This window comes from Oncorhynchus nerka, linkage group LG25, assembly GCF_034236695.1.
Source record: "Oncorhynchus nerka isolate Pitt River linkage group LG25, Oner_Uvic_2.0, whole genome shotgun sequence".
NCBI lineage: Eukaryota > Metazoa > Chordata > Actinopteri > Salmoniformes > Salmonidae > Oncorhynchus > Oncorhynchus nerka.
The window spans coordinates 52,162,121-52,189,390 of NC_088420.1; the positions used below are offsets into that span (position 1 = coordinate 52,162,121).

At 43.7% G+C, this 27,270-nt stretch overlaps 1 protein-coding gene across 1 annotated transcript; it reads right to left on the bottom strand.

The window, feature by feature from the left end:
• Positions 1-7,947: 7,947 nt before the first annotated feature.
• Positions 7,948-26,710, bottom strand: LOC115109663 (caveolin-1-like). Its single transcript, XM_029634865.2, has 3 exons — positions 26,594-26,710; positions 25,494-25,664; positions 7,948-12,008 (listed from the first exon to the last, which is right to left on the bottom strand). The coding sequence occupies exons 1-3, from the start codon at positions 26,627-26,629 to the stop codon at positions 11,667-11,669; spliced, it is 549 nt and encodes a 182-aa protein (XP_029490725.1). The 5' UTR covers positions 26,630-26,710; the 3' UTR covers positions 7,948-11,666.
• Between the last annotated feature and the right edge of the window lie 560 nt (positions 26,711-27,270).

Sequence of the window (27,270 nt, forward strand, 5' to 3'; positions counted from 1 at the left end):
TATGCCAGAGGGCTACGGCGTGAGGACTGTTGGTCATTGTGGCAAGGTAACACTGACGTCTTTGTGTTCTGTCATCCTCCTGTTATTTCTGCTTTGGGCTCGCTGTGTGAAGCTCTGGATGGAAATTTCCCCCCTGGAGGAGTCTGAGAGGATTTCTCCCTCACTACTGTAAACCTACCTGCGGCTGGGAGTCTGGGACTGACGGAAGCCTTCTCCACCTCTCCACCTCTCTAGTAGTAGTTTTCTGGGTCGTGTATTCATTAGGTCACACCGTAGCAAGACGTAATAAAACGTTTCGCAATGGAAATGGAAAATGTCTTATGTTCAAGTAGTTCCTCCCTGTTTCATTCAGTTGTCTTCCGTTTGGTGCCTAGTGAAAATGACAGTGTTGTGCTTAATGGACCATGGTCCAGTAAGGCCTGGCCTGCTGTGTTTATGCTGTGTGTGCTTCAGGGGTTCCACACCCTCTCTGGAAGGTCCAGGGAGCTCCATTGGTCTGTCCCGGCCATAGAATTAGAATCGCTAGAAGGGACAGACCACACTATCACAGAACAGACAATAAGCCTGATGGACAATGTGAAAGAGGAAGGTAGCCTTAGTGCAACTTTAAATCCCTTTAAACTGTAATTAGGCTACTGATATTGAGGCAGTGAATCAAGATACTGTTTAAGCAGATACACAACATGACCAAAAGTATGTGGACACCTGCTCGTCAAACATCTAATTCCAAAATCATGGGCATTCATATGTAGTTGGTCCCCTCCCACTATGCTACTATAACAGCCTCCACTCTTCTAGGAAGGCTTTCCATTAGATGTTGGAACATTGCTGCGGGGACTTACTTCCATTCAGCCACAAGAGCATTAGTGAGGTCAGACACTGATGTTGGAGAATTAGGCCTGGCTCGCAGTTCCAATTCATCCCAAAGGTGTTCGATGGAGTTGAGGTCAGGGCTCTGTGCAGACCAGTCAAGTTCTTCCACACCGATCTCGACAAACCATTTCTGTATGGACCTCGCTTTGTGCACAGGGGAATTGTCATGTTGAAACAGGAAAGGGCCTTCCCTAAACTGTTGCCACGAAGTTGGAAGCACAGAATCGTCTAGGTCATTGTATGCTGAACCATGAAAAACAACCCCTGACCATTATTCCTCCTCCACAAATGGGTGTCCACATACTTCTGTAAATATAGTACATATGGAGTTGCTTGTCTCAACCTGTACTTACTGTAAGTTACGTGTTTTTTGTATAAATCAAGACTGAGATAGGTCCTGTTTTCTCAATCATTGTAGTGTATTACTCAACTGTTTGTTTCAATGTTTCTGGTTACCATGGTGATGTTGTGCAACCTACAGGGGGAAAAGAGACAGATGGCACAGTGGCTAAAATGTTTACTCTACTCTCGTTAAATTGTAGAATGGAATTTCCTTAGCTTTTCATATTATTTAACCTTTTACTAAAGTGGGCTAAATCAGGGTCACACAGAGTCTTTCTTGGTAGTCTTAAACAAATCTACTTTGAAACATAAGTATACACCTCACAGTTTCAGCTTGGACACCTTGAATAGGAATGATTCTAATAATGGCGCCAGAGGAGATGGCTTCCGTTTTACGGTCCCCTAACCAATTGTGCTACTGTGTGTTTTTTTTCCGTTATAGATATTAGGACAGCGATTACTCATCCTGTACTGGAAGAAGATTTTTTCTTTAACAAGTTGGACACGAAGGATTTACTCCAGACACCGACAAGGCCCTCATCCATGTAATTCGTAAGAGAAATAGACAGAGATATCGGGGATGGAGGTCTGGGTGCCTTGTAAGGATCCGACGGCGAGTGGGTAATCTGCCTTTACCATCGGTCCTATTAGCCAACGTGCAATCATTGGATAATAAAATAGACAAACTATGAGCACGTATATCGTACCAACAAACATTAAAAACGGTAATATCTTATGTTTCACCGAGTCGTGGCTGAACGACGACATGAATAACATACTGTACAGCTGGCGGGATTTACACTTTTTCGTAGGATAGAACAGCCGCCACTGGAAAGACAAGGGGTGACGGTCTATGTATATTTGTAAACAAAAGCTGGTGCACGAAATCTAAGGAAGTCTCAAGGTTTTGCTCGCCTGATGTAGAGTATCTCATGATAAGCTGTAGACCACACTATTTACCAAGAGAGTTTACATCTATATTCTTCATAGCTGTCTATTTACCACCACAAACCGATGCTGGCACTAAGACCACACTCAATGAGCTGCATACAACCATAAGTAAACAGGAAGATGCTCATCCAGAGGCACCACTCCTAGTGGCCGGAAACTTTAATGCAGGGAAACTAAAATCCTTTTAACCTAATTTCTACCAGCGTGTTAAATGTGGAACCAGAGGCAATAAAACTCTCAACAAACTATCATGGTCTAAAAACAGCAAGAGAGTCGTGAAAGGGGCACGACAAAGCCTATTCCCCCCCAGGAGACTGAAATGATTTGGCATGAGTCCTCAGATCCTCAAAAAGTTCTACAGCTGCACCATCAAGAGCATCCTGACTGGTTGCATCACTGCCTGGTATGACAACTGATCGGCCTCTGACCGCAAGGCACCACAGAGGGTAGTGCGTATGGCTCAGCCCAGTACATCACCGGGGCCACGCTTCCTGCCACCCAGGACCTCTATAACAGGCGGTGTCAGAGGAAGGCCCTAAAAATTGTCAAAGACTCCAGCGACCCTAGTCATAGACTGTTCTCTCTGTTCTCTCCGGCAAGTGGTACCGCCATGTCTAGGTCCAAAAGACTTCTTAACAGCTTCTACCCCCAAGCCATAAGACTCCTGAACAGCTAATCAAATGGCTACCCAGACTATTTGCATTGTCCCCCCTCCCCTCTTTACGCTGCTGCTACTCTCTGTTATTATCTTTGCATAGCCACTTTAACTCTACCTACATCTACATATTACCTCAATGTCCTTGACTAACCGGTGCTCCCACACATTGACTCTGTGTATATAGACCCCATATATATAGCCTCACTATTGTTCTTTTACTGCTGCTCTTTAATTATTTGTTACTTGAATTTTAAATGTTTTACTTATCTATTATTTCCATAATACTTATTTTTTCTTAAAACTGCAATGTTGGTTAAGGGCTTGTATGTCAGGTCTGTTGTGTTCAGCGCAGGTGACAAATACAATTTGATTTGATTTGATTGTGTAGAAACTTAGACTAGCTACGCTACTGTTTTTTAAAAACTATTTTCTATATTGTAGAATAATAGTGAAGACATCAAAACTATTAAATAACACATATGGAATCATGTAGTAACCAAAAAAGTGTTAAACAAAATGTATTTTATATTTGAGATTCTTCAAATTGCTACCCTTTGCTTTGATGACAGCTTTGCACACTCTTGGCATTCTCCAGCTTCACCTGGAATGCTTTTCCAACAGTTTTGAAGGAGTTGCCACATATGCTGAGCACTTGTTGGCTGCTTTTCCTTCACTCTGCAGTCCAACTCATCCCAAACCAACTGGTTCTAACCAGAATATAAAGAGCATTGGGAGGCCCCGGTGCACAACTGAGCAAGAGGACAAGTACATTAGAGTGTCTAGTTTGAGAATCAGATGCCTCGCAAGTCCTCAACTGGCAACTTCATTAAATAGTACCCGCAAAACACCTGTCTCAATGTGAACAGTGATGAGGCAACTCCGGGATGCTGGCCTTCTAGGCAGAGTTGCAAAGAAAAAGCCATATATAAGACTGGCCAATAAAAAGAAAATATTAAGATGGGAAAAAGAACACAGACACTGGACAGAGGTACTCTGCCTAGAAGGCCAGCATCCCGTAGTCGCCTCTTCACTGTTGACGTTGAGACTGGTGTTTTGCGGGTACTATTTAATGAAGCCAGTTGAGGACTTGTGAGGAGTCTGTTTCTCAAACTAGACACTCTAATGTACTTGTCCTCTGCCTCAGTTGTGCACCACACAGAGTTGTACGAGAACTTCAGTTTCTTGGAAATGTATCACATGGAATAGCCTTCATTTCTCAGAACAAGAATAGACTGACGAGTTTCAGAAGAAAGGTTTGTTTCTTGCCATTTTGAGCCTGTTATTGAACACACAATTTCTGATGCTCCAGATATTCAACTAGTCTAAAGGAGGCCAGTTTTATTGCTTCCTTAGTCAGCACAACAGTTTTCAGCTGTGCTAACATAATTACATTAGGGTTTTCTAATGATCAATTAGCCTTTTAAAATTATAAACTTGGATTAGCTAACACAACGTGCCATTATAACACAGGAGTGATGGTTGCTGATAACAGGCCTCTGTACGCCTATGTAGATATTCCATTTAAAAAATCTGCCGTTTCCAACTACAATAGTCATTTACAAAATTAACAATGTCTACACTGTATTTATGATACATTTGATGTTATTTTAATGGACAAAAAATGTGCTTTTCTTTCAAAAACAAGGACTTTTCTAAGTTACCCCAAACTTTTGAACGGTAGTGTACATCACAGAATACTGAAATAGAGCAAAACCATTTGACAGAAGCACCAGATTTTCTGCAGGTTTTTGGTCATTTCACTGCAGGAAAGGGCTACTGCTTTATTGTAAAGGATTGAAAGGTGGAAATAGATCAGAGAGAAAGAGAGAGATCATAGAGAGAGAGAGAGATCATAGAGAAAGAGAGAGATCAGAGAGAGAGAGAGAGATCATAGAGAAAGAGAGAGATCAGAGAGAGAGATCAGAGAAAGAGAGAGATCAGAGAGAGATCAGAGAGAGAGAGAGAGAGGGGAGAGAGAGAGAGAGAGAAAGAGAGAGAGAGATCATAGAGAGAGAGAGAGAGAGAGAGATCATAGAGAAAGAGAGAGATCAGAGAGAGAGATCAGAGAAAGAGAGAGATCAGAGAGAGATCAGAGAGAGAGAGAGAGAAAGAAAGAAAGAGAGAGATCATAGAGAGAGAGAGAGAGAGAGAGAGAGAGAGAGAGAGAGAGAGAGAGAGAGAGAGAGGCAGAATTCTTTGAGGGCATAATGACCCAGTACATAGCTACAATACTTCAACATCTCTAGGCCCCATATTTTCCTGTCCAATATGGCTGAGTTATATCAGAGAGAGGGCCAGGAACAGTTCAGCATGTATATGTATCTTGTTCAATTAGTCTCTGGAATCCAGTCATTTGAAGTGAACCTCTGTATACATTGTTGTTGACCATTTCTGATTCCTAGTAATGTCAGTGTAGTTCCTGGAACTGTCAGGGGATACATAGGATGTACGAAGTGAGGCCAGCCCCAATATGAATTGCTTTGCCATGATTATTATGAATAGATATCTGAAATCATAGTTCTGAAAAGCATGGTATGTCTTTGAATGCAAACTAACTGAAGGAGGACGGTTCATGTCTGGTAAAAAAAAAAGTATTACAATGATGATGAAAACTAAATATTAGGATTCTTTGTGAGTAAAATCTTGTAATGGGGAATAATTTGATGAATTCCTCCCCTGTAATTTCTGCCCGTGTTGAATGTTATGGTTAAAGTTTGACGCCACACTGAGCCGAGGGCACGCTGATAATGTATCTGTGACACCGTGTGATTATGTGACCGACCGAGGATGTTATGTCTTCCTCCCAGCCTCTCGGGCTGGTATATACTGCTCTGCTCTTTTGTTCACCTGAAAATCCCCTTCACAGTTTGGCAACGAGGATGGGATGCTAAGGTATTCAGCCATGTTCGTTGAGCGAAGCTTCAGAATCATCTCTCTGCAGGTGAGGCAAACAAACGTGTGTACTCCTCTGTTGTGGAGCCTTCTGTGGTTTTTCTCACTGAGAGGTTGCATTCCCGTGGTATCTAAAGATTATCACATATTTTGGTGAAAGGCGCCTCGCTGTATTGTCAATAGATCCATCTCGGTTGCATTGTGGTCAACATATTAAAATGGGATACTAGTATATGCCACTCCTGAGGCCGCCCAACAGCCTCGCCTGTGAACATGGTACCTGCGGGGTGGGAAAAGCATGTCTCTCAGGGAGAGTCACGTCAGCTGTGTGTGTGGTCCATATTTTGAGAGGCGCTAACTGTGCATTCGGGTGAGCCTGTCTGTAAGGGATCTGCAGTGTCAGGCACTTGTAAAGCTGTACAGCAGTGTAGTCTGTCGATACGGGGTCTGCAGCGTATCAGGTGCTTGTAAAGCTGTACAGCAGTGTAGTCTGTCGATACGGGGTCTGCAGCGTATCAGGTGCTTGTAAAGCTGTACAGCAGTGTAGTCTGTCGATACGGGGTCTGCAGCGTATCAGGTGCTTGTAAAGCTGTATGACAGCATAGTTGAGGCACGTGTGTACTCCCAGTTAAGACCATATCAAATCAAATAGAAAGCCACACTGAGCCGAGAGCATGCTGATAATGTATCTGTGACACTGTGTTATTCTGTAACCGGGCGCTGATGTTGTGTCTTCCTCCCAGCCTCTCGGACTAGTCTTTACAGAACATTAGGTTGTGTCGGATTAGAATATAAAGGGCCCGTCTCCAAGAGGCCTGTTAGACATGTTTCTGTGTGAGAGGTGTCTCCCTGTTTGCAAACTTGTTTTAAACCGAATTGATGTATGACTGACTAACATCCGCTTTGCAGAACATATCTGTCAATGCAACGGTCAGTAAATGGACAAATAGAACAGCTTTTTCCAAAGGTATTGTCAACACAAGTGGGGTGATAAGAGTCTAAGTCTGTGTGTATATCTTATTCATAAACACTGCTCAATCTTACAGCACAGGTGAAGAATGATGTTGTAGCCACCAGGCTACAACAGCACATAGTGATTTGGAGGCCCCAGGCAGGGGCCAGTCTGTGTACTTAGTGTGCAGCCCAGGTCTGAGCTGATTCCCAATTTCACTGGTTTATGGTTTTGGGTCACCATGGCAATGCGGGTGAACGCCTCCCCATCTAGCTGGAAGTACTCCATCCCTCCATCCCTTGTATTATGTAAAGAATCATGCCCAGTTCATGAGGCCCCTGATGATGTGAGACCTGAGATGGTAAGTCTGCCACTGGTAGCCTCAACATTACATAATTTTTACCTTAGGGATAGTCTTCTGACCCAGACAAGGCTCCTCTTTGGGACAGTCTGCAAGTTTGAACAGCAAGGAGGCCTACATAAAATGGTTGTCTTTTTAAAAGTACCCGCAAAACACCAGTCTTAACGTCAACAGTGACGAGGCGACTACGGGATGCTGCAAAGAAAAAGCCATATCTCAGACTGGCCAATAAAAATATAATATTAAGATGGGCAAAAGAACACAGACACTGGACAGAGGAACTCTGCCTCCAGCATCCCAGAGTCGCCTCTTCACTGTTGACATTGAGACTGGTGTTTTGCGGGTACTATTTAATGAAGCTGCCAGTTGAGGACTTGTGAGGCATCGGTTTCTTAAACTAGACACTAATGTACTTGTCATCTTGCTCAGTTGTGCACCGGGGCCTCCCACTCCTCTTTCTATTCTTGTTTGAGACAGTTTGCGCTGTTCTGTGAAGGAAGTAGTACACAGCGTTGTATAAGATCTTCAGTTTCTTGGCAATTTCTCGCATGGAATAGCCTTCATTTCTCTGACGAGTTTCAGAAGAAAGGTTTGTTTCTGGCCATTTTGAGCCTGTTATCGAACCCACAAATGATGATGCTCCAGATTCTCAACTAGTCTAAAGAAGGCCAGTTTTATTGCTTCTTTAATCAGAACAACAGTTTTCAGCTTTGCTAACATAATTGCAAAAGGGTTTTCTAATGATCAATTAGCCTTTTAAAATGATAAACTTGGATTAGCTAACACAACGTGGCATTGGAACACAGGAGTGATGGTTGCTGATAATGGGCCTCTGTATGCCTATGTAGACATTCCATAAAAAATGATCCCTTTCCAGCTACAATAGTCATTTACAGCATTAACAATGTCTACACTGTATTTCTGAGAAATGTGATGTTATTTTAATGGACAAAAAAATGTGCTTTTCTTTCAAAAACAAGAACATTTCTACGTGACACAACTTTTGAACGGTAGTGTAGGTGTATTTGCACAATATAGTCTAAATATCACATTCTATCTATGGACAAACGAAGGTCAGAATCATATGACAACAATTCACCTCTCCTCAATGAGAGACAGATTTACAAACCAAAACAAAACAAAACAAACCTAACAAGCAAGCATCACTAGCAGATGGGATTATATTACATTTTAATGTGCACAGTGACGTGAGATTGTACAGTAAAAGCAAGGGAAGGAAAATGCCATTTTAATATAAAAATACATATGACCTTTTTCATTCAATCAAGCAACGTGCTAATACTTACCATCCTCACAGAGAGCAGGTATTCCTTATATAATGCACTATATAGGGAGCATTTGGGACGCACACAAAGTGTGCTTCATGTCAGTATATTAAAAAACATGCCCCCATTCGCTATCAAACAGCAGTGATTTCAGGGGTGGGAGACCTATAGTGCATTCGGAAAGTATTCAGACCACTTGACTTTTTCCACATTTTGTTATTGTTACAGCGTTATTATAAGATTTATTAAATAGTTTTTCCCCCTCAAAAACAGTTTTTTTTTAGAAATGTTTGCTAATTTATAAAAAAAAAAAATGAATTATCACATTCACATAAGTATTCAGACACTTTACTCAGATCTTTGTTGAAGCACCTTTGGCAGTGATTACAGTGTCGAGTTTCCTTGGGTATGTCGCTACAAGCTCGGCACACCTGTATTTGGGGAGATCCTCCCATTCTTCTCTGCAGATCCTCAAGATCTGTCAGGTTGGATGGGGAGCGTCGCTGCACAGCTATTTTCAAGTCTCTCCAGAGATGTTCGTTTGGGTACTAGAAGCGGCTCTGGCTGGGCCACTCAAGGACATTCAGAGACTTGTCCCAAAGCCACTTCTGCATTGTCTTGAATGTGTGCTTAGGGTCGTTGTCCAGTTGGAAGGTGAACCTTCGCCCCAGTCTGCGGTCCTGAGCGCTCTGGATCAGGATTTCATCAAGGATCTCTCTGTACTTTGCTCCATTCATCTTTCCATCAATCCTGACTAGTCTCCCAGTCCCTGTTGCTGAAATACATCCCCATAGCATGATGCTACCACCACCATGCTTCACCGTAGGGATGGCGCCAGGTTTCCTCCAGAAATTACGCTTGGCATTCAGGCTAAAGAGTTCAATCTTGCTTTCATCAGACCAGAGAATCTTGTTTCTCATGGTCTGAGAGTATTTAGGTGCCTTTTGGCAAACTCCTAGAGGGCGGTCATGTGCCTTTTACTGAGGAGTGGCTTCTGTCTGGCCACTCTACCATAAAGGCCTGATAGGTGGAGTGCTGCAGAGTTGTCCTTCTGGAAGGTTCTCCCATCTCCACAGTGGAACTCTGGAGCTCTGTCAGAGTGACGATTGGGTTCTTGCTCACCTCGCTTACCAAGACCCTTCTCCCCCGATTGCTCAGTTTGGCTGGGCGGCCAGCTCTAGGAAGAGTCTTGGTGGTTCCAAACTTCTTCCATTTAAGAATGATGGAGGTCACTGTGTTCTTGGTGACCTTCAATACTGTAGAAATGTTTTGGTACCCTTCCCCAGATCTGTGCCTCGACACAATCCTGTGTCGGAGCTCTAAGGACAATTCCTTCAACCTCATGGCTTGGTTTTGCTCTGACATGCACTGTCAACTGTGGGACCTTTATATAGATAGGTGTGTGCCTCTCCAAATCATGTCCAATCAATTGAATTTACCACAGATGGACTCCAATTTGTAGAAACATCTCAAGGATGATCAATGGAATGCACCTGATCTCAATTTAGTGTCTCATAGCAAAGGGTCTGAATACTTATATAAATAAGGTATTTCAGTTTTTTATTTTTAATACATTTGCAAAAATTTCAAACAACCTGTTTTCACTTTGTCCTTATGGGGTATCGTGTGTAGATTGATGAGGACATTCTGATGATTGATGAGGTTTTTAAAATAATTTAATCAATTTTAGAATAATGCTGTTAATGTAACAAAATGTGGAAAAAGTGAAGAGGTCTGAATACTTTCTGAGGGCACTGTATTAGCTGATAGTTCTTGGTTGGAGCTGTCGACAGCACAGGTGGCTGGTGGCACTTTAATTAGGGAGGACGGGCTCATAGTAATTGCTGGAACGGATGAAATGGTATCGAACACATACAGCCATTATGAGCTGTCCTCGCCTCAGCAGCCTCCTGTGGACGACAGTCAATAAGCAGAAGTCTACACCAGACCATACTATTCAATCAGGGAATAAACTCAAAACTCACAGTGGAGTAAAAAAATATTTTTTAAAAGACAACGCAACTCAAAAGTTGCATACATTGGGCAAACAAAGCTCAAAACAAAAAGTTCTTCATAAAGTGTAGATAAAGCATGGTTATTTAGCTACGGCTACAGCAAATGCGCATCAACATTGAAAGTTCAACCCTCCCTCTACAGAGAAGAGACCTCACGTGGTTTAAAAGAAGATCCCACAGGTGTGAATGTAATGAAACAAACTTCAAGTGATATTTTTTTGAGATTCAAAGGCAAACATGAAAAAAAATCCTCGGCCACATAGAAAAATGGTATATACCATGAAGGCTGTTCCGTTTGTAGACTTGGTTGTTGTCATAGAATTTCATCTCCCTTGCTTGGATTGGAGCTGGAACAAAACAGTGTTGATGGAGAGAGTGATTATGATGTCATCAGGTGGTTGTCTTATACCTGTGTGTCTGCCTGCCTGTCTGTCTGTCTGTCAGGACATGCAGACTGACAGCGGCGTGTTGGTTGGCTCGGTGGCTTTGCAGAGGTGGTGGTGCATGCAGAAACAAGGGCAGGTTCAGTGTTTCAGACTCGGAGTCACGGCAGGCATAGCGGGGTGGAGGGTGTGTGAGGGGGTCAGGGTGTGGGGGGGGGGGGGGGTAGTGGGACTGAGAGAGGGGCATTGAGAGGGTTTTGGCTCTAGGATTTTGTGCTGTGTCAGGTGGGATTTGTCAACTCTCTCCAAACAACGCAATGGGACAGGCACGGGGATATCCCTTCCCCCGCACCCAAAGCATTACCCTCCCAAAAATAGGAACACAAACCCAGCAGAGAGGACACCAAAATCCATCATATGAGCCTATCAATCAATTAACTAACTAATCAATCAATCAATAATTCAACCAATCATACCCGTCATTAATCAGAGAGAGGATCACACAACATTTCGGAATAATGTTAGGAATAATGGAGTGGGGGTGGGGTGGCTAGCGTGGTGGTGCTCCTGCAATGATAAACAACACTAACAAAAAACAAAATTAAAAATATAAACAAAGACCCCAAGGAATGACTTGACATAATCATGTGCCCCTGTTGTTGGTTAAACCAGCACTGGAGAGAGAAACGATAGTCGTCGAGGGAGACGGAGAAAGAGAGGCGGGGCAAGGTACTCCCTGTGTCTCCGCCCCCTCACCGCCAACATCCCGCCCACAGCTCTAGAAATGTCTCACCCTCTTCTTTGATCAAAAAAGTTGCTCCCTCTCTTTTCTTTCAGTTTCTTCAGGTGTCTTCTCTCCCCCTTTAACATCTGTTATGGTTTCCAGCCCTCACCTCATTCCCACCATCCTCCCCACATCCTCCATTAATTTTCCTCTTCTTCCTCCTCTTCTTCTACACCCCCTTGGTGGTGCTGATGCGGACGCTGCTGAAGCACTTGCCCATGGCTTCAAACAGAGGATCGCAGAAGGTGTGGATGCAGATGGAGTAAACACGGCTGACACAGTGGATCTCGATCAGATAGCTCTTGATGCACGGCACCACCGCCCAGATGTGGATGAAGGACAGGATGGCGAAGAAGATGCCCCAGACCAGCGCCAGCGGGATTCCCACCAGGGCGGTAAGGAGACGGTAGCACCAGTACTTGGTCACCGTGAAGGTGGTGAAGCTGGCCTTCCACACGCCGTCGAAGCTGTATGTCCCCGGAGGCTCCGCGATCACATCCTCGAACTCCACCTGACGGGAGAAGAGAATCACTGAATCAATGACGGTTCATGAGACAGCCACTGTCAAAGCAACTAACATAGATAAAGAATATAACCTATTTCTAAAAATGTGCAAAAAAGTATGACAAGAGATTTATGTCTCCTCATAGTGACTGGTACGGAAGGTCAACTAGGTCAACCCACCCCCACAACAAACATTTTTGTGATTCCCTCCTTACCCTCTGTACTCTCTCTACCATCCTAAACCATCTTTTCACAATTCCTGACAGACAGAGCTGATACAAAAGACAGAGCCACAGTGCCAGAATTGTCTGAGTCAGAGGGCAAATAAGCAGCACTATACTCCCCAGATGGTGCAACACTAACCAGTTTCTCAAAGCAGGAAAATAATAACAGGAAATGTGAATTATTGTGTGGATTATAAATCGTGGATATTTTTTATAGGGGTTGGTCATTTTTTTGTTAGGTCAAATCAAATCAAGAAATCTCCTGCAACAAATCTTCAAATGAAGATCCTACATCTTTACATGAAGACTCGTCAAGAGTAGCCGGATGGGTCCCAGGTAAACCATGAAATGTATTTATTTTCAGTGTAAAAACACTTCTCAGGTGGTCGACGGGTTTGCTACGTGCCTCCCAAGTACCCATGACCACATAGACATTTTAGTGCAGACTGTGAAGTGGAAAAACACACGCATGCTAGCACACTTGCTCTCTCTCGCTACCTCACTACCACTCTCTCGCTACCTCTCTTTCCCTTTCCCTCTCCCATTCGCTACCAGGCCCACGATAGAGCAAATATTTATTTTACAGTTACTTAAATTGCGCGTGTGTTTTGTCTGCGAGAGACGTGTTGCTGTCAGAGGGTTTAACAACACCTGTATCTAGTGCAGAGTAAAAGTGCATTTTTGATATGAGATTGAACATTGTATTCAGAACATATTCCTACCAGCTCTTTCTGTGTACACATAGGGGTTCCTAAACTGAACATGCTAAACTTATAGCATAAAATAAAAGTTGGTGATTACAGCCCTGTAATAATAAATCATATTATTATTTTAAGCCACAAGACCCAGCAATGTCCATTTAATTTCCCCAGAGGCCTTACATCTTGAGTACTGCACTGTATGTACACTTACAATTGTTTTTTTGAAATTTGCAGTTTCACATGTGAAATGGTTGTTTTCAAAAAGGTTACTTAGACTACCCGAGTATAATAATTCAAGTGTGTTTAAAAATAAGGATGTATTATGTACGAGCCGTCCACTCCATTATTATGGTGTTGCATTGATATATGTGCATACTTAGCACTACTACTAGGTGGAGGCATTCAGAGTGTTACTGCTGCAGACGCGTGCCTCTCTTCTTTGTATGTCGCTCCGTGACTGTTGGAAGAAGCCCATTGAAAAGAACAGAGACGCTAGCTCCCTGTCTCCTTCATTTTATATATTTTTTCCAGGTTGTACTCACTCATGGTTACGTTTTCAAAATCTAGAGATAACAGTTTAACTAAACTGTTTTGTTTTTGGGTTATTTTGATGTATCATTGAATTGTTAACACTGAGTGAAAAACAAGTGAGATTTTCCCATTTACATGACTGTATCCAAGCTAAGTCAATGAGAACAAGATGCCGTTTTGGAAGACTGTTTTTTATTTCCGTTATAAAGGTTTTGGGTTTTAAAAAGTTAGATTTTTTACAAACGACGGCTCATATTGAGTGTATTTACATGTAGATATGAAGCCACTCCTCAGTAAAAGGCACATGGCCGCCCGCTTGGAGTTTTCCAAAAGGCACCAAAAGACAAGATTCTCTGGTCTGATGAAAGCCAGATTGAACTCTTTGGCCTTAAGCGTCACGTCTGGAGGAAACTGGCACCATCCCTAAGGTGAAGCGTGGTGGTGGCAGCATCATGCTGCGGGGATGTTTTTCAGCGGCAGGGACTGGGAGCCTAGTCAAGATCAAGGCAAAGATGAACAGAGCAAAGTACAGAGAGATCCTTGATGAAAACCTGTTCCTGAGCGCTCAGGACCTCAGACTGGGGTGAAGGTTCACCTTCCAACAGGACAACGACCCTAAGCATAGAGCCCAGACGACGCAGGAGTGGCTTCAGGACAAGTCTCTGAATGTCCTTGAGTGGCCCAGCCAGAGCCCGGACTTGAATCAAATCGAACATCTCTGGAAGAGACCTGAAAATAGCTGTGCAGCGACGCTCCCCATCCAACCTGACAGAGCTTGAGACGATCTGCAGAGAAGGATGGGAGAAACTCTCAAATACAGGTGTGCCAAGCTTGTAGTGTCTGAATACTTTCCGAAAGCACTGTACATGTGTCCGGAAACCAGATGTATATTTTTCGGGTTTTCATGTTTCTTGTTTTGTAGTCTATTTCATGTATAGTTTCGTTATTAAAAGAACCATGAATTATAACTACGCTGCGTCTTGGTCCGATCCCTGCTACACCTCTTCTTCAGAGGAAGAGGAGAACCGTTACACCTATGTTATATGGAAGGGATCCTCACTCATTCTGAAAGCAAAACAGCATGACTGCTGCTACTAATACTGTCTTACTGGGGCAGACTCAAAGGTTGCTCTTGTGCATGACTATGGGAATGACTTATAATATTCTGCATGTCATGGTATGCTAGATACATACAGTTGAAGTCGGAAGTTTACATACACTTAGGTTGGAGTCATTAAAACTTGTTTTTCAACCACTCCACAAATTTCTTGTTAAAAAACTATAGTTTTGGCAAGTCGATTAGGACATCTACTTTGTGCATGACACAAGTAATTTTTCCAACAACTGTTTAGAGACAAATTATTTCACTTATAGCTCATTGTGGGTCAGAAGTTTACATATACTAAGATGACTGTGCCGTTAAACAGCTTGGAAAATTCCAGAAAATTATGTCATGGCATTAGAAGCTTTTGATAGGCTAATTGACATCATTTGAGTCAATTGGAGGTGTACCTGTGAATGTATTTCAAGGCCAACCTTCAAACTCAGTGCCTCTTTGCTTGCCATCATGGGAAAATCAAAAGAAATCAGCCAAGACCCCAGAAAAAAAACTGTAGACCTCCACAAATCTGGTTCATCCTTGGGAGCAATTTCCAAACGCCTGAAGGGACCATGTTCATCTGTACAAACAATAGTATGCAAGTATAACACCATGGGACCACGCAGCTGTCATACCGCTCAGGAAGGAGACGCGTTCTGTCTCCTAGATGAACGTACATTGGTGTGAAAAGCGCAAATCAAACCCAGAACAACAGAAAAAGGACATTGTGAAGATGCTGGAGGAAACAGGTACAAAAGTATCTATTTCCACAGTAAAACGAGTCCTATATCAACGTAACCTGAAAGGCCGCTCAGCAAGGAAGAAGCCACTGCTCCAAAACCGCCATAAAAAAGCCAGACTACGGTTTGCAACTGCACATGGGGACAAAGATCATACTTTTTGGAGAAATGTCCTCTGGTCTGATGAAACAAAAATAGAACTGTTTGACCATAATGACCATCGTTATGTTTGGAGGAAAAAGGGGGAGGCTTGCAAGCCGAAGAACACCATCCCAACCGTGAAGCACGGGGGTGGCAGCATCATGTTGTGGGGGTGCTTTGCTGCTGGAGGGACTGGTGCACTTCACAAAATAGATGGCATCATGAGGTAGGACAATTATGTGGATATATTGAAGCAACATCTCAAGACATCAGTCAAGAAGTTAAAGCTTGGTTGCAAATGGGTCTTCCAAATGGACAATGACCCCAAGCATACTTGCAAAATTGCTTAAGGACAACAAAGTCAAGGTATTGGAGTGGCCATCACAAAGCCCTGACCTCAACCCTATAGAACATTTGTGGGCAGAACTGAAAAAGCGTGTGCGAGCAAGGAGGCCTACAAACCTCACTAAGTTACACCAGCTCTGTCAGGAGGAATGGGCCAAAATTCACCCAACTTATTGTGGGAAGCTTGTGGAAGGCTACCTGAACCGTTTGACCCAAGTTAAACAATTTAAAGGCAATGTTACCAAATACTAATTGAGTGTATGTAAACTTCTGACCCACTGGGAATGTGATGAAAGAATTAAAAGCTAAAATAAGTCATTCTCTCTACTATTATTCTGACATTTCACATTCTTAAAATAAAGTGGTGATCCTAACTGACCTAAGACAGGGAATGTTTACTTGGATTAAATGTCAGGAATTGTGAAAAACATTTAAGTTTAAATATATGTGGCTAAGGTGTATGTAAACTTCCGACTTCAACTGTTCGTCTCAGTACCTGTCGCCCCTTTAGGGATTGGACATACAATAAAACAAACTCGACCCATTCTCAGGTTCAACATGTGACCAGTCTTGTTGGCGTCAATCTGGAGTGACAACTGTAATGTATTATTTTCATTTTTCCCTGGATTGCAGAATGCCTCAGTCCAGTGTTTCCGTTACTATGGTATAGGTGTGGCGGACAACCCCTACCTCGCTCTGTTTCCTCCCACCTAAAGGGGTTTGATGTGACTTTCATTTATTTAATTTAATTTATTGCTTAATAAATCATGTTGATTTGGGGCCTTTGTTTGCACCCCGCCTGGACAATCTAAGGGAATCCCTGCCTCAGCTACTCCATTGAGCCTGAACATAATCATTTCCCACTATAATGTGCCTCCCAGGATACTGGAGCATTTGGCAGGGAGATGTTAGCTAGCGGCTAGTTAGCGAACCGATCACTGCTGTGGTTCCCGTGCGGCGTGGCTGTGGGTGTGTCTACTCTGCCCAGATTAGCCCCATTATGGTTTAACAGAAGGCTGCGTGGCTTTGGGGCCACTGCTAGAGCCACTCCACTCCACTGACTGCGCTATATAAAGAACTCAGCTTTACGAGAGGAAAATATATTCCCAAGGCAAACTCTGCATGGATGTTGATTCTTTGATGTGACCAATTGAGTGCAGCTGTTGAAATTCTAACTATAAGATCACTGCTAAAGAAAGTCAACAGTCTACTGGTTCTGCAAAAGGAGAGAGAGTAGTGTACATTGTTTGTGTGTGTTGTCTGTGTTTGTGACTGTATGTCTGTATGTATGCGGGACTTGTGTGTGTGTGTGTGTCCCTTGCAAAAAAAACATGTGAAATAGCGGTTTTCACATGTTGAGCTTAACTTTCACACACAAAACCATATTTTCGCATGTATTTAATTTAGAATTAACATGTTAACATCACCTTTTCACATGAGCAGAATAACATGTTTTCAGTTTCAGTTTCACAAATTTGCGCTTCCACATGTGAAAATTGGATATGCATTTTCACATGTGAAAAACTTTGAAAATCAATCATGTGAAAAATCTAATTTGCAGGTTCACATGTAAGAAACCTCCACGGTTGGAATAATGTTATTCTCCTCACATGAGTTGGGTTCCCTGGTAGAATATTTTCCTATGACTGAACCCATTGTAATAAAATTCCTCTTCATAAAGATCTGGCATGACCTTCATACTGAAGTGGGTGCGCGAGGGAATTTCGTAGCGCATGAGGCCATACTCTACAACAGAGTATGGCCTCATGGCTGCAGCGATAAACATCCCAATACATTAGGTGATGGCTTTAGCCCGGTCTGATGCTGCAGCAAAAGGCTGCTTAAATGCCTCTGTGAGAAGTTGTTGTCTCTTGGCTGAGTTGCCTCCCGTCACTGACACAACGGGCTTTAAATGTGTGGCCATGCTCGATGTATTTCCATGATGATACGGATTTATTGTGGCACAATGTCTACACACGGTAATGGTGTTGTCCACCAGGTTCCAGGATTGATTCAACATGCCACGTTCACGTGAACAGTCAACACAACTGCTTTAAAAAATAAAATTAAAATTAACCTTCAGGCTTCAGAGTAAAACACAGCAAGCATCTGTCTTGTCTTTATCTTTTCACTGCAACTCTGCGTAGAGATTTAGGGAATTATTACTTTAGAAGTAACAGTGGCAGTAAAACTGTATTTCACTCTGATGGTTAAACTTTACAATTGATACGCATGTTTACATGCGTGCCGAACGATGGGGGGTGATCCGTACGGATCACGCATCAACTACGGTCCATTACACCACTATTAGCTGTGGTTGCTGATGCATATATAGTTGAATCATGCTTTGTTTAATGCCAGTGGCAGGTCATTGGTAAAAATAGAAAAGAGTAGAGGGCCTAGAGATCTGCCCTACGGTACACCACACTTTACGTGTTTGACATTAGAGAAGCTTGTCACGCCTTGGTCTTAGTATATTGTGTTTTCTTTATTATTTGTTCAGGCCAGGGTGTGACAGGGGTTTATTGTATTGTCGTATTGGGGTTTTTGTAGGCATTGGGATTGTGAATGATTAGGGGTGTGTCTAGTTAGGCTTGGCTGCCTGAGGCGGTTCTCAATCAGAGTCAGGTGATTCTCGTTGTCTCGGATTGGGAACCGTATTTAGGTAGCCTGAGTTTCACTTTGTATTTTGTGGGTGATTGTTCCTGTCTTTGTGTAGTTTCACCAGATAGGCTGTAATTAGGTTTCGTTCCGTTTGTTGTTTTGTACTTTGTAGAGTTTTCATGTGTCACTTTTTCCATTAAAGTCATGAGTAACCACCACGCTGCATTTCGGTCCGACTCTCTCTCTACAAACGAAGAACGCCGTTACAGAATCACCCACCACACACGGACCGAGTGGCGTGGTAACAGGCAGCGACAGCAGGAGCAGCAAAAGGAGGATGAATTGTTCAGAGAATGGACATGGGAAGACGTGTTGGAAGGCAAAGGTTGTTACACTTGGGAGGAGATACTGGCCTCCCATGGGAACAGGTGGAGGCACTTAGGAGAGCAGAGGCAGCAGGAGATAGGAGCCGACGATACGAGGGAACACGGTTGGCAAGGAAGCCCGAAAAGCAACCCCAAAAAATTATTGGGGGGGGGGCTTAATGGGGGTATGGCTATGTCAGGTAGGAGACCTGCGCAAACTCCCTGTGCTTACCGGTGGGCTAGAGAGACCGGGCAGACACCGTGTTATGCTATGGAGCGCATGGTGTTTCCAGTGCGGGTGCATAGCCCGGTGCGGCACATACCAGTCCTTCGTATTGGCCGGGCTAGAGTGGGCATCGAGCCAGGTAAGGTTGTGCAGGCTCGGTGCTCAAGAGCTCCAGTGCGCCTGCACGGTCCGGTCTATCCAGAGCCACCTCCACACACCAGTCCTCCGGTAGCAGCTCCCCGCACCAGGCTTCCTGTGCGTGTCAGCCGATCCTGTAGCACCAGTTCCAGCACCACGCACCAGGCCTTCACCAACACAGCCAGAGCCTTCTCCTGCTGTTGGAGTCTCGCCTGTTCAAGCACAGCCAGAGCCTTCCTTCCCTCCTGCGCTGTTGGAGTCTCCCGCCTGTTTAGCGCAGCCAGAGCCTTACTCCTCTACAGCGCTGCCGGAGCCTCCCGCCTGTTCAGCGCAGCCAGAGCCTGTCTCCTCTCCTGCGCTGCTGGAGCCTCCCGCCTGTTCAGCGCAGCCAGCGCTTTCCTCCTCTCCTGCGCTGTTGGAGTCTCCCGCCTGTTCAGCGCTTCTAGAGCTTTCCTCCTCTACAACGCTGCCGGATCCTCCTGCCTGTTCGGAGCAGCCTGAGCTGCCAGTCTGCAAAGAGCTGCCAGTCTGCAGAGAGCTGTCAGTCTGAAAATAGCTGCCAGTCTGCAGAGGGCTGTCAGTCTGCATGAAGCAGCCAGAGCTGTCAGTCTGCAAAGAGCTGCCAGTCTGCAGGGAGCTGTCAGTCTGCAAAGGGCTGTCAGTCTGCATGAAGCAGCCAGAGCTGTCAGTCTGCAAAGAGCTGCCAGTCTGCAGAGAGCTGTCAGTCTGAAAATAGCTGCCAGTCTGCAGAGGGCTGTCAGTCTGCATGAAGCAGCCAGAGCTGTCAGTCTGCAAAGAGCTGCCAGTCTGCAGGGAGCTGTCAGTCTGCAAGGAGCTGTCAGTCTGCAAGGAGCTGCCAGTCTGCAGGGTGCTGTCAGCCTGCATGGAGCAGTCAGAGCTGTCAGTCTGCATGAAGCAGCCAGAGCTTCCAGTCTGCAAAGAGCTGCCAGTCTGCAAGGAGCTGTCAGCCTGCATTGAGCAGTCAGAGCTGTCAGTCTGCAAAGAGCTGCCAGTCTGCAGGGAGCTGTCAGTCTGCAAGGAGCTGTCAGTCTGCAAGGAGCTGCCAGTCTGCAGGGTGCTGTCAGCCTGCATGGAGCAGTCAGAGCTGTCAGTCTGCATGAAGCAGCCAGAGATGCCAGTCTGCAAAGAGCTGCCAGTCTGCAAGGAGCTGTTAGCCTGCATGGAGCAGTCAGAGCTGTCAGTCTGCATGAAGCAGCCAGAGCTGTCAGTCTGCATGAAGCAGCCAGAGCTGTCAGTCTGCAAAGAGCTGCCAGTCTACAAGGAGCTGTCAGTCTGCAAGGAGCTGTCAGTCTGCAGGGAGCTGTCAGCCTGCATGGAGCAGCCAGAGCTGTCAGTCTGCAAGGAGCTGTCAGTCTGCTAGGAGCTGTCAGTCTGCAAGGAGCTGTCAGTCTGCAGGGAACTGTCAGCCTGCATGGAGCAGCCAGAGCTGTCAGTCTGCATAGAGCAGCTAGATCCGCCAGTCAGCCATGATCTTCTAGATCTGCCAGTCAACCAGATTCTTCCAGATCTGCCAGTCAACCAGTCTTCCTTCCAGTCTCTTGCCAGTCAACCAGTCTCTTCCAGATCTGCCAGTCAACCAGTCTCTTCCAGATCTGCCAGTCAACCAGTCTCTTCCAGATCTGCCAGTCAACCAGTCTCTTCCAGATCTGCCAGTCAACCAGAATCTTCCAGATCTGCTAGTCAACCAGAATCTTCCAGATCCGCCAGCCAGCCAGGATCTACCGGAGCCTACTACCTGCCTGAGCTTCATCTCAGTACTGGGCTTCCTCTCAGTACTGGGCTTCCTCTCAGTACTGGGCTTTCTCTCAGTACTGGGCTTCCTCTCAGTACTGGGCTTCCCCTCAGTCCCGGGCTGCCCCTCAGTCCCGGGCTGCTTCTGTCCCGAGATGCCTCTCTGTCCCGAGATGCCCCTCTGTCCCGAGCTGCCCCTCAGTCCCGAGCTGCCCCTCAGTCACGAGCTGCCCCTCAGTCCAGTGGGGATCTGGGTGAGGAACTAGGACATTAATGGAGTGGGGTCCACGTCCCGAGCCGGAGCCGCCACCATGGACAGACGCCCACCCGGACCCTCCCTATGGTTTTGAGGTGCGTCCGGGAGTCCGCACCTTAGGGGGGGGTTCTGTCACGCCTTGGTCTTAGTATATTGTGTTTTCTTTATTATTTGTTCAGGCCAGGGTGTGACAGGGGTTTATTGTATTGTCGTATTGTTTTTTTTGTAGGCATTGGGATTGTGAATGATTAGGGGTGTGTCTAGTTAGGCTTGGCTGCCTGAGGCGGTTCTCAATCAGAGTCAGGTGATTCTCGTTGTCTCGGATTGGGAACCGTATTTAGGTAGCTTGAGTTTCACTTTGTATTTTGTGGGTGATAGTTCCTGTCTTTGTGTAGTTTCACCAGATAGGCTGTAATTAGGTTTCGTTCCGTTTGTTGTTTTGTACTTTGTAGAGTTTTCATGTGTCACTTTTTCCATTAAAGTCATGAGTAACCACCACGCTGCATTTCGGTCCGACTCTCTCTCTACAAACGAAGAACGCCGTTACAAATCTTCCTTTAAAAGAAAACCCTCTGAGTTCTATTAGATAGATTGCCATATCATGGATTCAGAGCTGAGGTTGAAAAGCCATAACGCATAAGATCTCAGCAACAGGATAGGGTCAATAATATCAAAGGCTGCACTGAAATCTAACAGTACAGTTCCCATCTTCTTATTATCAATTTCTTTCAACCAATCATCAGTCATTTCTGTCAGTGCAGTACAGTACATTTTGAGTTCCCTTCTCTATAAGCATGCTGAAGATCCCTCAGCTCTATAAGATCCCTCACCTATGTGGGTGTTTTCATGTTTTATGAATCAAAGTTCACTACATCAAATGCCTGACACTCTCCCAGTGGATGGTGACCCCTTACATATGAATAAATAACCCAGCTGGACATGGCGATGGACATGGGCTGTGACTGCATCCAAAATGGCACCTTATTCCCTATTTAGTGCACTACTTTTGACCAGGGCCATTGGGAATAGGGTGCCATTTGGGAAGCAGCCTCTGACTTTGTGGCAGCTGCTGTTCTCTTCCCACCCCACACACGACAGGTGGTTTTCACTAGAGCCTACATCAGCGCTCTTTCAGCCAAGCTTTCTCTCAACATACTAATACTTTACATACAGTGCATTCGCAAAGTAGTCATAGCCCTTAACCTCTTGCTTCTACTCGGGACGCTTGCGTCCCAACTAGAGCTCTGGAAATGCAAATGCGCTACGCTAAATGCTAATAGTATTAGTTAAAACTCAAAAGTTCATTAAAATACACATGCAGGGTATCGAATTAAAGCTACACTCGTTGTGAATCCAGGCAACAAGTCAGATTTTTAAAATGCTTTTTAAAAAAGCATGAGAAGCTATTATCTGATAGCATGTAACACCCCAAAAGACCCACAGGGGACGTAAACAAAATAATTAGCATTTCAGGGAGCGTTACACAAACCGCACAATAAAATAGAAAACATTCATTACCTTTCACCATCTTCTTTGTTGGCACTCGCTAGATGTCCCATAAACACTATTTGGGTCTTTATTTCGATTAAATCGGTCCATATAAAGCCTAGATATCGTTATATGTAGACTGTGTGATAAACGAAAAAAACATCATTTCAAAATAACGTCATTTTTTAAAATTCAAAAAGTCGGCGATAAACTTTCACAAAACACTTGAAATACGTTTGTAATGCAACTTTAGGTATTAGTAAACGTTAATAAGCGATAAAATTCATCAGGAGGCGATGTAAAGATCATTAGCTGTCCGTCTGGAAAAATGTCCGGCTAGAAACTCAACGAAAATATCCGGTCCTAGACCAGAGGAGATATGGTGCCCTGCATGTGTTTGACCAAGAAAAACTAGAAGGGAAATGACAAGACTCTAGGACACCGTGTGGAAGCTGTAGGTACTGCAACCTCAGTCAATTAATTGTGGTTCACCTTTATCAATGGGTTCAAGTAGCGTTTGGATATATTTTCCCATTTTCAGTGATCAGTTTTTCCTGTGCTTTTCGAGTAAATGCCGAACATTCTGGTAAAGCCACATCAGTGATTTAACCAGTTTTTATAAACTTGAGTGTTTTCTAATGTCCACACAGACCAAGGCAAATGCATATACTATATTCCTGGCATGAGTAGCAGGGCGCTGAAATGTTGCGCGATTTTTAACAGAATGTTCAAAAAAGTAGAGGGTCGACTTAAGAGGTTAACTTACTGCCTGAATTCATAATGGATTAAATCGATTTTTTCTCTCATCCATCTACATATAATACCCCAAAATGACAAAGTGAAAAAAATGTTTTTAGAAATGTTCGGATATTTATTGAAAATTAAATACAGAAATATGTAATTTACATAAGTATTCACACCCCTGAGTCAATACTTGGTAGAAGCACATTTGGCAGCGATTACATCTTCTGGATAAGTCTCTAAGAGCCTTCCACACATGGATCGTAGATAAAAAAATGTTCAAGCGCTGTCAAATTGGTTGTGGATCATTGCTAGACAACCATTTTCAGGTCTTACCATAGATTTTCAAGTAAATTTAAATCAAAACTGTTTTGAAACGTTTTGAAAAACATAATTCCACTAGTGTATGTAGGCCAGTGACACAAAATCTCAACGTAATATATTAAAAATCATACCGTAACACCAAAAAATGTGGAAAAAGTCCACGGGTGTGAATACTTTCTGAACGCACTGTAAGCACACAAAATGGGCACAGTGTGGTTTGTGTCTACTTTGAAAAGAATGATTCTCTTTTAATAACTCACTAATTTAATGACAGATGCTGTGTAACTATAAAAACAAGGACTGTGAGAAATGTTTTGTTCCAACAACAGGATATGAGTAATATTTCCTCTGTTCCAACACCGGAGCAATGATGTTCCACTCTGTTCTAATGACAGCAGCCGCAGCAACACGGGCCCTCAGATCCTCAAAACGTTATACAGCTGCACCATTGCGAGCAAGCCACTATAGAGGATGGTGAGTACAGCCCAGTACATCACTAGGACCGAGCTCCCTGCCACCCAGGACCTCTATACCAAGCAGTGTCAAAGGAAGGTCCAAAAAAACTGTCAAAGACTCCTGCCACCCAATCCATAGAATTTTCTCTCATAACAGCAAGGTAAGCAGTGCCAGTGCACCATGTCTGGAAATAACAGCACCCTGAACATAATCAACGCCCAAGCCATAAGACTGCTAAATAGCTAATCAAATTTAGACCTGCATTGACCCTTTTTTGCACTAACCCTCTTGCATGAACTCGATGAGCACACACTGGACTCTACCCACACCCCAACACACACATACACACCTCCACACTCACACTTTATTGCATTGTATTTCTGTCTGTAATAAAGCCCTTTTGTGGGGAAAAACTCATTCTGATTGACTAGGCCTGGCTCCCCAGTGGGTCGGCCTGGCTCCCATGTGGGTGGGCCTTAGCCCCCCCCAGGCCCACCAACGGCGGTGCCCCTGCCCAGTCATGTGAAAGGCCTAATTTATTTACTTAAATTTACTAATTTCCTTATAATGAACTGTAACTCAAAGTTTTATATTTTTGTTCAGTAAGCATAGCTACCTCAACTCCCTCATTCCCATGCACATCTACTACACACTGGTGCTCCCTGTATATAGCCATGTAACTTTTACTCTTTATTGTTATTCCATATTCACTGTGTAGTTATTCCTCATGTTGCTATATATATATATATATATATATATATATATATATATATAAATAAGCTTTATCTTTCACTCTGCATTGTTGGTAAAGTAAGCACTTCACTGTTGTTTATGAAACATGTGACAAATACATTTTATTTAGAATATGCTCTGCTGCTATAAACCTATTGTAACACATAGTCAACTGGGGTCATGAACCCGAAAAAGCTCAAACTGACATATAGTATAGGTTACACGTGAGAATGCTATGCGACTCACCACCCACTTCGCATATTTTTTGATAAATGTTTATCCTATTTTTCAATCATTGAGTTTTTTAAAATTATTATTTTATTCACTTAATAAGGCTACGTTTCTATTGTTGTTGCATTTTGTCGAGAGGTGAACCTGCAAGCAAGCATTTTGTTGCATTGTGTACTCCACGTATATCATGTGTATCTGACTAATATCTGACTAACTTGAACTTGAACACACGCAGTAGGCTACTTTGGGTCACCCTTGACAGTTTACTGTGCACATTTGACTGCTCCTACTCAATCATCGTGCAAGTGACAATTTCCAGTCCTCATGGGTATATTACAATGGTAACATGCATAATAATACCAAATCCAGTATACGGACTGGTTCGGATTTGAACTCACCTTGACAACGTCGTCGTTTAAGTATTTGGGGTCCCGGTTCACCAGGTCGATCTCTTTCGTGTGGACGTCCTGCATCGTCTTCATCCCGCTCATACTGTCGTTATCCATTTCTTTGTTATTTGGTTTGTATATGTTCCCTTGTTTCCTGATGAACTGCGAGTGCAGAAATCCCTTGTAGTCCGGAGGGAAAGAAGAGAAGCGGGGGATAAATTAGTGGAGAGACGGGTAGAGAGCAGAGGATAGACGGACTGAGCGCACCAGAGTTAGCAGCCTACCCCAGCCTGAGATGGTTTTAAGGGAGAGCACCACACCCCTCTTTAGCAGATATCCGTCTCTCACCGCAAGGGGTCGTCACCAAGAACTCACACAATGCGTGTTAACGATGGTTATTAGGATGGCTGTATGCTCTGTACACTGAGAACCTGTTTCACATAAGGCATCGCAAGCATATTTTCTAATCATATGACTGTCGTCAAGTTTTACTGGAATGTGCATTTTTCAATTTGCTTAGCTAGTCTAATAGAATTAACATTCTAAAAAAAAACACAACTTTGACTGACTTTGTGCGCATAATTATCCATGTGGATTGAAACATAAATAATGCTCCGAATGTAAGAAGTGTAGTTTGTTTATTTATAGGGGACAATGCACATTAATCAACATCAATATTACAATAATGCAACATCCATGTAAATGTACCTGGGTTACCCAAAAGCTAATTTGCACCCAAAGTCGCAGGGTAGCTAAGGTCAATTACACAGCCACCGTACAAATATTCAGTAAAACAATAGAAAATACAAGTGAATAAATCATTGTAAATGTCTCATGTCAGTGCTAATGGATAGAGGGGGCTTGCTTGCACATTCGCCCAGTAGGAGTGGGAGTAACGTTCACAACTAGGTGCCAAAAAAGAGAACTATTGGCAAATAGGCTTTGGAGTTTAAAAGTTTCCCAATTTTCCAATGGCATTTTCGATAAATGTCAGAATGTGAATGAGCCAGATAAACTTTATTGCTCTCAGATGATGAAATATCTTCTAAAAACGTACAAATGTTTACAAATATGGACAGCAGTGTCCAGAAGAGAACCGAGAACCATACCTCGTCAGTTTCACCGTCCTTGAGTCCACCAGTCATGCTGTCCCGCGCCTGAAGTGCGAACAGTCCAGTGTGTCGTTGAAGCGAGACAATATCAGTTTAACAGAGGAAGTAAAGCAATAACAGGAGGCGTGTGGAATATGGTGACGACTTGGAGGGCTCCTCCGGGGATATTACCAAATCCTGTCGCCTTATCTTTACGTTGCGCACATTGGAAGCACAGTTAGTTAAGTAGCTGGAAAGACCTAAGAGTAAATCTCGGCGCTCATCTGCATGGACTGAATGAATGCGTTTCATATTCGCAGAGCAGTCACCTGTGTACACTGTAAAACATGTCCTGTTTTTAACTTACCATAAAAAAATCTACAGTATGTTACTGTACCATAATTTACAGTATCCAATAATGTTACTGTGATCTTTTTTGCTGTTGTTTTTTATGGTAACTTACAGGCAACTGTCTGCCTGTACCTTACACAAAACAATAGTATTGTTGTAAAAACATTAGTAGCATTACTGTACTAATGTTATGGTAATCGTAAAGAATTAACAAATGAATTACATATATTGAGGAGATGGGGTTTGCATTTTACAGTATTTTAGCATAATTGCATGGGATTGGTGCAAGCAGGTTGGCCGCTAGGTATTGTGTTTACATATTACAGCAAATCAATGAATACCAG